The 11,428-nt window shown below is 39.6% G+C and overlaps 1 protein-coding gene across 1 annotated transcript in view; it reads left to right on the top strand.

Annotated features, from left to right (window-relative positions):
* Positions 1 to 11,428, top strand: part of SLC9A3 (solute carrier family 9, subfamily A (NHE3, cation proton antiporter 3), member 3) — a 54,288-nt gene that overhangs the window by 26,151 nt on the left and 16,709 nt on the right. Inside the window, exons 2-7 of the mRNA XM_010139355.1 lie at positions 285 to 587; positions 5,169 to 5,329; positions 7,414 to 7,492; positions 8,300 to 8,477; positions 8,927 to 9,147; positions 11,026 to 11,228. Coding sequence (XP_010137657.1) covers positions 285 to 587; positions 5,169 to 5,329; positions 7,414 to 7,492; positions 8,300 to 8,477; positions 8,927 to 9,147; positions 11,026 to 11,228 — 1,145 coding nt within the window. The remainder of the gene's footprint in view (positions 1 to 284; positions 588 to 5,168; positions 5,330 to 7,413; positions 7,493 to 8,299; positions 8,478 to 8,926; positions 9,148 to 11,025; positions 11,229 to 11,428) is intronic.

Here is an 11,428-nt window from a genome sequence, read left to right as displayed (position 1 = left end):
ATCGAGAAGATAATCCAGTAAAGGAAATAAATGTCATGGGATATTCGTTTCATATAAGTTGAAATATGCTGGATAAAATCTGAAACTCAGCCTTCATATTTTATTTTATGAGTAGCTGGGTTCTGCCACTGTCTGTATCCCATGCGTTTCATGCATGCTTTTGGGTCTAATCACAACGAAAGCAGCAAGTCTGTGCGCAGTCAAAACTGCCAGCTAACCACAGTTGTTGCTCAAATTGTTTCTTCATTCCCATTCTGACAAACTGCTTTTCTCTTTCTTTGCAGTTTTCCACTTGTCCCACAAAGTCACCCGGGTGGTTCCAGAGAGTGCTCTGCTGATTGTCCTTGGTCTCTTCCTCGGTGGCATCGTGTGGGCAGCAGATCACATCGCCTCCTTTGCTCTTACACCTACTCTATTTTTCTTCTATCTGCTGCCCCCCATTGTTTTGGATGCTGGATATTTCATGCCAAACAGATTGTTCTTTGGAAATCTTGGTTCCATACTTTTGTATGCTGTCATTGGGACAGTCTGGAATGCTGCCACAACGGGTTTATCTCTCTATGGAGTCTACCAGACAGGAATAATGGGTAAGTTTGATCTGTGAAGGCACAATTATAAATGCTACTGTATGTACGCCAGCTGTTAGATGGGTGATGCTTTTCAACTTAACAATGCTTTTGATCAGAAAAAAACCATCTTAATGGGAGGAACTTATAATATTTTTTACCAAATTTAAGAATTATCTGAGGAATCTCCTCTGAAGTAAGCATGAAAAGGATTGAATTTGTCTCATATTTCTCTGTTCTAAATATATGCACATGCTCTCAGCATAAAGCTCAGGATTTATCCTGCTAATGGTCACCTGGATAAAAACACACTCTGAAACGCTTGTTCCTTTCTGCTGTGATGCAACTTCAAAGTTACTGTGAAATGGAACTGCCTTCCTTCTGTCAGCTCTAATTCTAAGTAAGCAATGGTTGCTGAGTGGATATGTGTGCATGACACATCTTTATTTTCTCTTCTGAGGCTGGAAATTGTAACCGAAGAATTACAGAGCCAAGCAGCACACGTAAGGTGCACTCTCTCTTAATTACACCACAATATAAAGGCACAGGGCTGCTAGAAGAGGCCCAGAACAGCAATTCCTCATCTCCTCAGCAGCTGTGGCATGCACAAAAGCCACAGCAACAGCTGTGGAAGAACAACAGTTCACATAGGATGTGGATTGCCTGTGTTTTGACACAGGCATCCTACCTGTGCTTTTTTAGTGCCTGTGTTGCAGAAGCTCAGGAGCTCTCCTAAGACAAAATTCTCCTAGGTTGGTGAGTTCTAGAAAGTACTTACAGGGCACATCTGCCAAGGGCAGTGCAGATGCATGTGCTGCGCTATTGTCCACCTGTTCTTGGCAACCAGTGCTGAGACCCTGGACTGACTGAGTCACACTGAGGCACAAGGGGCACGTTGTGTTGTGTGAAAGGCTCAACAGCGAGTCGTGCCATGACAGTGGTGCAAAATCAATGGAGCGTTTTACACAGAATTCCCTTTCAGCCCGGGTAAAATGAGGGCCTTAAATGTCAGAAGTTGCAGATGTTGCAGATGTTGCAGAGAATGTTTTTGTGATGAAGAACTAATGAAACTATTAGCTGATTATTACAGAATATAACATAGTGGAGCCTCAAAAACTGCTCCCATTGTTCAGCACAGGGAATCAGCAGATCTCAGATCTTGGAATATAAGAGTAAGATTGAGCTATCTGGATTTTTTACATTCACATTTTACATTTTTTACATTCATTTTAAGGAAACCTGTCTGGACGAACTAGACCACAGACTTGTCCGTATGAGACTCGTGTTCTGCAGATGTTTGTAATATAGACATCCATGAGAGATTTAGCCTAGATTTTTAGATATTTACCTTACTATAACTCCCATTCGATAAGTAACAATCTTTCTCTAGAAGATCCCAAGGTGACAGTTCAGATGCAGACACTATTGACTTTTATAGGTACGTATGTTTTCTGTGCTTTCAGCATGTGAGCACAATATATTGCATCCACAATTTCACGTTTATAGTTAAACACAGGTTTCCAGGAATAAAAAAGATGACAAAGGGATATTGCCATTGCAACAGATTGGACAAGGATTTTTTTCTTTAAATATCCAAGCTGCCTGCAGCAATTTAAAAAATATGACCAAAAATAATTTATTTTCATCCTTTTCTGGAAAATATAATGAATGATAATTGCTCTTAAAATATGTCGATAAAAATAATTTAAAGGAAAAGCATTGACTTCTTTACGACATGTGAAATGGAAGTCAAGTGTTTTCCAAAAAATTTTATTTCAAGTGGAAAATCCATTTATCTCTTGCTCTCCTCCCAATCCATAAAAAGTTCTCAACTAACTGTAGAAAATGGATTTGATGTCTACATGTTCTTTTTCATCATTATGCAGATCTTTCAGTGACAGTATATAGCAGAAATCTGAGCTTACACTTAAACAGGGGAATCAGCCCCTACCACAGGTCACAGCTAAAGCTCTGCAAGCTGGAAGTAGGGATGTTAACAAAGGCAAAACCTACACGGACATGCCATTGAAACGGTTACAACGAGCATTAACTGGTATACTGTGAGGACCATCCAGATATTCTATAACCTACTCGAGTTCTAATTTCAGCTGTGGAAAAGGCCAGAGAAGCCTGTCCCTGATTGAAACTATGTCAATTCTCCAGCAAGGCTAAGTAGGACTTTCAAATACCTACATGACACATACTTACTAACCCACTAAATCCACTGTGCTGACCTCCAGGATGACAGCAAGATCTGAGCACCACGCTTGGTGAAAAGCCTTGCTGCTGTTGCTTGCTTGCTGAAGATAGCAGAATGCTGAGTTACTCGATTCCTATAACAGCTCATTGCAGCCTCCGGTTGCAGTTCTGTGGTTTATTTTTGTTTCTACCCCACATTTTCTACAATTGGAGTGAATAATGATAAAAATAATATCATTAAAATGTAGGGTTGTATATCCGCTACAGGGTAAGATGAACTAAAATTACTTCCAGCTTTACCGTTGAATGGACCTGTAGTACTGTCCATCAGTATGAGAATGCATAATCCAAGTTAGGTTACATAGATTTCCTACACAAAATACACGTAAAAGCAGCTCTCTCTTTGCATTCAATATCCTTACAGGTATTATAATTTGTAGAACAAAAAGAGGCGAAGTCATAATAACAAAGAAATCCTTCTTTAGACGTGAAATTAAAAGATCAGCACCTAACTAACAGCCATACCAGTCTGCTTTCACAGAACGGGAAGAAGTATCTAATCCTAAATCTTCCTGGCTGATCGCATCTAACTGTTCACCATCTGCTTGAGAACTAACACACACAGCACTTCTCTGTGGAATAACTACAGTTGTGACTAGAAAAGTTTTTTCTGTACAATCTAGGTCATAGTGACTACATACTGAGCACGTATGTAAGTCTTGAAGTGGCCCAGCAAGTTTACCTTGCTGAGGTGCCTCTGCTGGCAGCTAGTCACTCCAGACTCCGGTCGGGAAGGGAGCAATGGCCATGTATCACTTGGAAATAACTTACATTTTTCTGCTAAATAAAAGTCTTATTTAGAAACCCCATGCCTCTTGACACTGCTTCGTAGGAATTACAGATGTATCCTAACCTTCCCATAAACGTTTGCTCACTAGCTTTGCAAGTCTTCAAAGAATGCACCAACGGTTATAATTGGTAACGTATAAAAAGATAAGCAATCGCAGTAAGCCAATTTCTTTCAAAAGCTGACTTTCTATTGTACCCTGGTATCTGGTAGTTATTGTCACTGGGTTTGTTCTTTCCTTAAGCATGGCAGAGAAGAACAACACTTGATGGAACCATTACTTAGATTCAGGTTCAAGGCTGTTCCCAGAATTTCTGGCACAGACAACAACTCCCTGTTCCAACCCCTCTCTCACGCTAGAATGGATAGACTCAGTCCTCATCCACAGTCCGGTATGTCCAAGAATGAACAAGACTATTTCTCATTTTGAAAATACAAAGTAGCTTTATGTCTGCGCAAACTATGAATTTCTGTTTTCAGGGTCTTACCAAGGCCCCTGTAAACTGCGTGGAAAACATTGTAGATGCTCTGATTGGCAGACAGCAGCTAAGAGAATAGGGCCTTCTGCAGGTGCCCCCGAGTATTGTCACATACAACACGGTGTTGCCTACCTTGTCTCTGGCTGCCTATGTAAGCTTCCTTCTCCTGAGAAAATATGCCCATGCCATTTTGTATAAAAGATGTTTGGAATCTAGCTTCTGTTTCAGTTACCTTCCGAGCACTAAACATTCTGGATTTGAAAAACTGTCTTGTAAGAGGATAGAGGAGTGGCCGTGTTGACCTGGAAGCACCTTACAGGCAATATTGATCCTTTGGCTATGGCTATGTCATTATCTGACTCATAATTCCAAATCATTTAACTCATGGATTTCTCCCTCACCTGTAGATATTATGCCTTGTCTATTAATTTTGGGCATGGGCCTCTGCACTGTGCTCTAACGAATGAAATCTCAATGCATTCCTTTGCTCTTCCTCATATCATTTTGGGCTTCACCTTTTAACGGTGAGGCTTACTTCCTCCTCCACCCATTAATGAACACAAAGGGAATTTTCCTGTTCTCCACCCTTTCCAAAGTCTGTTCCCCAGAAAAAATGGCTGGAATACCACTCTTGATTGCCTGAAAATTCTACAAAGTATTTGACCTGTGGCATGAAGTAGTTCGGAACATTTACTTCAGGAGTAAGTACCATCTTGTCAGTTCTCAGTGATCCTGCGATAATTCACTCAAGTTAGATAACCACACCAAATACAAATACGAAGCCAGCTTAGATCTGGAAATACTTGTCTCAAATGCCTTGCTGTAAGAACAGGACGGTTATGTTCTCCTCGAAATAACTTTGATCCATGTGGACCAACACTGGATCTAACAAACCTAACAAGGTGACACAGCGCAGAACTTCAGGAGGTTCTGCGTCATGCTTCCAGCTGATGCCTTTTCCAACTGATGCCTTAGGTCCCTATTTTCAAGAATTTTGCATTTATGTAACATCGCAGTCTGTTACTACCACAGATAACACAGAGCTGACTCTGCTTACGCTTTGCTGTGTTTCTGAAGGCCCACTGAAGAGCGGACTGCTGGACTTCCTCCTGTTCGGCAGCTTAATTGCTGCTGTGGATCCTGTAGCGGTTCTGGCAGTGTTTGAAGAAGTCCACGTCAATGAAGTTCTATTCATTATCGTTTTTGGAGAATCACTTCTGAATGATGCTGTAACTGTGGTAAGTGAATTATATATGCCAAGGTCATCAAAACTCTAGGGAGTTTCTTCTGAAGCGCATTTTCCCCTTATGAAACACTGCGTTATCTGTGGATACGGACTCACGGGCTAGCGCAGCATAGCTCATGGTGTTTCTGTCTTGCGTGCAAACACTGTATTACAAACACTAAATGCTTGTGCGTGAAAGCTCTCTGGAGTCTGTAAGTCACATCAAAATATACCGTCCTGAGTTGAATGACCACAAAAACCATTTAAAATGAAGTTTCAGGTATGTGTGTCTTATTTGCCTTTGCTGTTCAAAGAGGGCTTTTATGACTTGCCCCAATTAGTTCTAGGGATTTTAAGCCTCTCTTAATTGTTGTTTTTTAATGCACATAGTCTTCTCTGCGTATTTCCTTTATGCCTATATTTTACATGAAAACCTCAGATATATATAGACTGTGAGAGAGAATACTCACCAAAGTGCTTACACCTATGCCCTCTATTTTGTTTCAATCAGATGTTTATCAGACAGATATACAAGGTCTCTGTTTGGGAAAAATCGTGGGTCATTTTAGAAAGTTTCTGGTTTGGGTTGGGTTTGGTTTGGGTTTTTTTGGTTTTTTTTGTTTTTGTTTTTGGGGTTTTTTTGTAACATGTTAATTTCTGTTGTTTGTTCGTTTTTTTCATTTAGAAAGAAAAGGAAAACCTAATAGACTTTAACAGACTTAAAACAGTCCCAAATATCTATGCATGATTTTATTTTGATTGAAACACAGTTTCTCTCCACACAGGATTTTTCTCAGAATAAAATAGTGAATAGTTTTGTAGTACAGAGCTAGTGGGCAGGGACCGGCAAGTCCCACAGCATAAAGATGCGATGCAACTGAGTTGCTGTAGAGCTTCACTTTGCTTCTTCGATCCTCTCCTATTTCTGCTCCTGCATGTGTCCAAAACAGGGTAAGGCATGTTCACCAGGACCAGTGACTTAATTTTTTGCAATCCAGGCAGCAAGGCACTGCAAGGTCCCTGGCAGCAGCCTAACTGGTCACATTAGTTTGAAAATGCGCTTTAGGGCCTCCAAGGAAACCTAATTGCCTTTACACAGCAGTTTTAGTAGTACTTTTGGGGTATTCCCAGCAAAAAAAAAAGAAATTAAATTAAACCCTTGATAAACTCAAGTATCAACATCACTGGATTTCAGAAGGAAAGGAGGTTTTGTTACTATGAAATGAATACACTCACTCACTCCACAAATAAAAGGAAGTTTGATTGTTTGCTGAAGAAAATCCAGAAGAGTAAGTACGATCGAGAGTCAGAAAGCACAGCCTATGGGAAAGTTGGAAACAACTAGAGTTCTTACCTTGAAAAAGGAAAAACTGGAGGACAGAAAGAAGTGGCTGGTGTAGCATTCTTTAAATGTAAATATGTAAAAGATTACTGTTACAGAACAAGGCTACGGCTGGGTAAATACGGTAAGAATTAAGGGGCTTAGCTACAGCAAGAAAAGCTGAGGAAGCCGCAGCAGAGTTCTCCTCCATCGCTGACGGAATTCCGAATAGATCAGACAGGCATGTGTCAAGAACGATCATACAAACCTCCCCAGGCAGGGGTAAGGATAAGATGAATTCTTTTCTTGTAGCACAATTATTATCGTTTATTTTCCTTTATGTTCAACTTCTTTTATGTATGTTCAACCTATTTCAAACCAGTCTCTTGTTATTAGCATCTTATTAGTATCTTCTTGAGTATCTTATTTATCTTACACAGTTGATTAAATGAATCTGCCGAATACCTGGATTTTAGAGTGAGAAGTACTTTAGATGTATACATCTAGATGTAAAAATGCTTCTTCTAGATAGAAATCAAATTGAAATAACAAACTGAAAGTTGTTTTTTTTAAAAAAAAATCTTTATTTCTTCTTGCTCCACTGCATTATTTTTCATTTTGAAAAATTCAAAAATATGCGAAATCTTCTTCCGCCACACAGAATTTCCCTCAGTCACACATAATTTCAAAATTCATAATGTTGAAGCCCATAATGAGATTATTTTAATAGGCTTAATTCAGGAGCAAACATTAAGTTAGTCTACTTTTCTTTTCAGGTGCTGTACAATGTCTTTGAATCTTTTGTTACAATAGGTCCACAGAATGTGACGGGGATTCAATGTGTCAAAGGCATAGGTGCGTAGAATTGAGTTCTGTATCACATCCTTGCTGTGCATATGCAGACTTATAAACAAAATATTTTTATTATGCTGTCAGTAACTGTTATTTTTCAGCCCTTTTCCTTGCCGCTTCTATTCCCACATTCCTGTGGCACAGACAAATGACTTAAGAAAATAAATAAATGAATATTCCCGAATTTGTGAAACTTAATTAGATTCGTTTTCTTCTGAGGAGATTTAACAGATGTGGTGTTTCGTTGCGAAGACCACCAAACTCGAGAGCTGTACATATTTCCTTTGTATTTTATAACACGACCTTAGTTTCAGCCTATGCACTCCTCGCCTTCCAGGAAAGTTGAGATTACACGTGGGTATTGTCGCTCTTTATCACCGATTGGCATCAAGTAAGTTTGCCAGTGACTCCCAAGAAATGTTATTTACCTAAAAAAATCAGTCACTGTGTCCCATTCCGAGCATGACATACTACACGATCTCACAAATCAATGTTTTCACAGTGACTTTGCCATATTCTATAATATGCTTTTGGAAGAGCATTTGTTTTCAGAATGTGGGAAAAAATTGTTCAAAGAAATGTGGTGGGTTTTGAGTAAGCGAGGCTTAACCTCAAGTGACCTTGTTTTTTCTACAGAATGCTGCGTTCACGTAACAAGTGTTCAAAAGCAATGCATGTTGTTGCAATTTAGAAATATTTTTTTACTTGTCCTCCAGAATTTTCTCTGATTTGGTGGCCATACGAGAGAAGAGAAGTAGTTCAAACCGTTATATTTCTGCTGTTAAAGCTGTGTCTGTTCTTGTTTTTCAGTGTCATTCTTTGTGGTGAGCCTGGGTGGGACGCTTGTCGGCATTTTCTTTGCGTTCCTACTCTCACTGGTCAGTCGTTTCACCAAGCACGTGAGAATCATTGAGCCTGGATTTGTGTTTATCATTTCCTACCTGTCCTACCTCACAGCGGAGATGCTTTCTCTTTCTGCTATCCTGGCGTAAGTCTCTTTTTATTACTGCCTGTGAAGGGACTGAGAACGGAATCTGGTTTTTAAAAACATTGGAAAGAAAGACATAAATTATATAGGACAGCCGTAGAATATGACGCTTGTTGAGCTTATGCTGAATGCTAAGTTTAAGACTATGTCTAATCTAAACAAGATTTAATATTTTGCATGTAAAGCAGTATGGTAATCTGCAGATAATTTTTTGCCAGCTGTTACAATCTAGTGAAACGCTGTCTTCAAACCTCTTGGGGACACCTCGGTGTGAACGTTGGAAACAGACTTTTTTCTTAGATTAGACTCCACAGTGGCTCCTGAGTGTATTTTTTCTTAGAAATTAATGATGGTTTTTTATCACTAAGTGACAGACAGATGGAATTAATATAAAATGTTACAACAAATATTTTCAGAACAATTGCCTTTTTTTTTTTTTTTTTCCCTAGGATAACTTTCTGCGGCATCTGCTGTCAGAAATATGTCAAGGCTAACATATCTGAACAATCTTCTACAACTGTCAGATATACCATGAAAATGATGGCCAGTGGAGCAGAAACTATTATCTTCATGTTCCTGGGAATTTCAGCTGTAAATCCAGACATCTGGACTTGGAATACAGCTTTTATTCTGTTGACTCTGGTCTTCATCTCAGTATATAGAGTTATCGGTAAGGGGATGATCTTCTTCCCGTGCTTTCATATTCTTTTGCCAAAAGAAAAATAAATTCCTTTTAACATACTCCATTTATTTCAGTTGAATTTATGATTGTTTTGGGGTTAGGAGGATAGATCTCTACAGTAAGCTTCATCATATGCTGAAAATATTGTAGAATTTCACTTTTGATGACATGTGAGGATATGAATAGCCCAGCAGTTAAAATTAAGTCACCCAGTGGCTAATTTTTATTGACCCAGCACATGGTATTGGAAAAATCTCCCAGTGAAATGGACTTTGATCTTTAACTTTCAGCCTAACAAAAGATGTGATGCCTGTCAGCCTTCTCCTTCCTTCAGCTCTTTCAATTTGGTAATAACAAGATTGTCTTTAGCTAATTTTATGCTTGACTTCAGGTTCGAGACACACAGTGTTATAAGACCATACGTAATGCCACCACAGCTTCTCTGGCTCAAGAATTTTCAGGGACTGGTGAAGAACCGTGTAAATCAGACTGTGGCATGTAGGGATTACCTGTCAATTTACTGGGCTTATACAAGTTTGCAAACACTTCAAAATACCAATGATTATTTGCCCAACTACGAGTTCTACTATTTAATCACTGTTTTGTGAAATATCAAAGGGGCTAAAATTGCAAAAAGGGCATAGAATTAATTAATTCTAGAGAGTAACGCACCTCCTGATTTGGCGTATGTACTTCCATCTGGGAATAAATTAAATGGCTTTATTTGCCTGTTTATTTTGAAATAAATTCAAATAAAAGGTACCACGTCTATCTAGCTGGCAGTTTTCCTGGACTTTATATTCTTATTCTGTCTAACTCCTGGGCTAAATGAAGGGTCTAGACCCATGTCCACCTTTCTAAGTAGCCTGTAACCATTGTTCATTTAGCCACCTCTCAGTCACTGCTGATGACCGTGAGGTGATCAGAACAATATTCAGTATCTTGACTTTGTCACTTGTTGTATTGTTGGAATGAGTGGTTACAATCCCGTGATAAGTGTGATCAATAATTAAATAGTAAATACTCAGCAATATAACGATATGCATCCATTAAAGTAACTGAGATCAGACATTGTTACATTACTAAAGGCCTGATGATATTTGACCTTACGTAATCGGAGATACGACCCTTGGAGGAGTCAGACTGGTGGCAGGAATTGATTTTCAAGGTCCCCTCCACCACTCTTCCCTTGGCAAAAGTTCAAAGAGAAATACCATTTTTGCCCTGGTTAACAGTTCGGTCGTGCTGCAGTGGGGGTCAGACTGTGTGTTTGCTGTGCCGCTCTCAGGAGCGGGGAAGCTGTTTTCTCTATGTGCGATGGGAGCTCTGGGAAACATTGTGATGTCTAGAGCTTCAGGCAGCATCTCCCCTGTAGGCCTGAAGACAGTGTTTGCATAACTACACAACAGTCCGTAAGACAATGACATAAATGTCATTTTTAGTGATTTGTAAAGAGTACCACACTTACTCCCTAAACCAACACCGTTTCAACTTGTTCCTCTTCCTGTTAAAAGACTCCGTGCATATTACTGACTATGGTGCTAGAAATTCTGTTCTTTCTCAATAGTGAATTTCAAAGGTCAGCACGCAGCAGGATTTCACCTGCAGTGCCTAAGGCAGAGGGCAACACTCTCAGAAGATCTACTGTCTCCCAAAAGCTGCATCTAATTCCTTAGGCTAAACGTCAAGGCAAAGGTTGCGAGCGAGCCTGCCCTCCTTGGCAGCGGCGCAATGCAGAGGGAGGAGTGGATGGTGTTGGGAATTTGGTACGAGAGCAGACTGGTGCTGTTGTTTCTGTTACACACCGTTGGGATATTGACATTTCCTAAGGGTATTTCTAGACATGCTGGCATTTGTTTTTTATAGGTGTAGTTTTACAGACATGGATTCTTAACCACTACAGAATGGTCCAGCTGGAGATAATAGACCAGGTTGTGATGTCATATGGTGGCCTACGTGGAGCGGTTGCTTTTGCTCTGGTTGTACTTTTGGATGTGGACAAAGTGAAAGAGAAAAACCTGTTTGTCAGCACAACTATCATTGTTGTGTTTTTTACTGTTATTTTCCAGGTAATTAAACTTCTTAAGCATGCTTCTTGCAAGGAGAAGGAGTCCCCCAAAAGTACCAAATGTTTAAAGCAGTTCTCAGCTGAAGGCTGCGTATTGTTTCACTGAACTGAAAGCATAATTGAATTTGTAATTTTAGTAACAAAGATCCTATTTTATGTTTTCATGTGGTAACACAAGGGACAAAACACAATTTCCTCTGT

The sequence above is a fragment of the Buceros rhinoceros genome, unplaced genomic scaffold, assembly GCF_000710305.1.
Source record: "Buceros rhinoceros silvestris isolate BGI_N320 unplaced genomic scaffold, ASM71030v1 scaffold14507, whole genome shotgun sequence".
NCBI lineage: Eukaryota > Metazoa > Chordata > Aves > Bucerotiformes > Bucerotidae > Buceros > Buceros rhinoceros.
The sequence above is the reverse complement of the archived record's forward strand: the minus strand, read 5'-3'. Positions and strand labels throughout refer to the sequence as shown.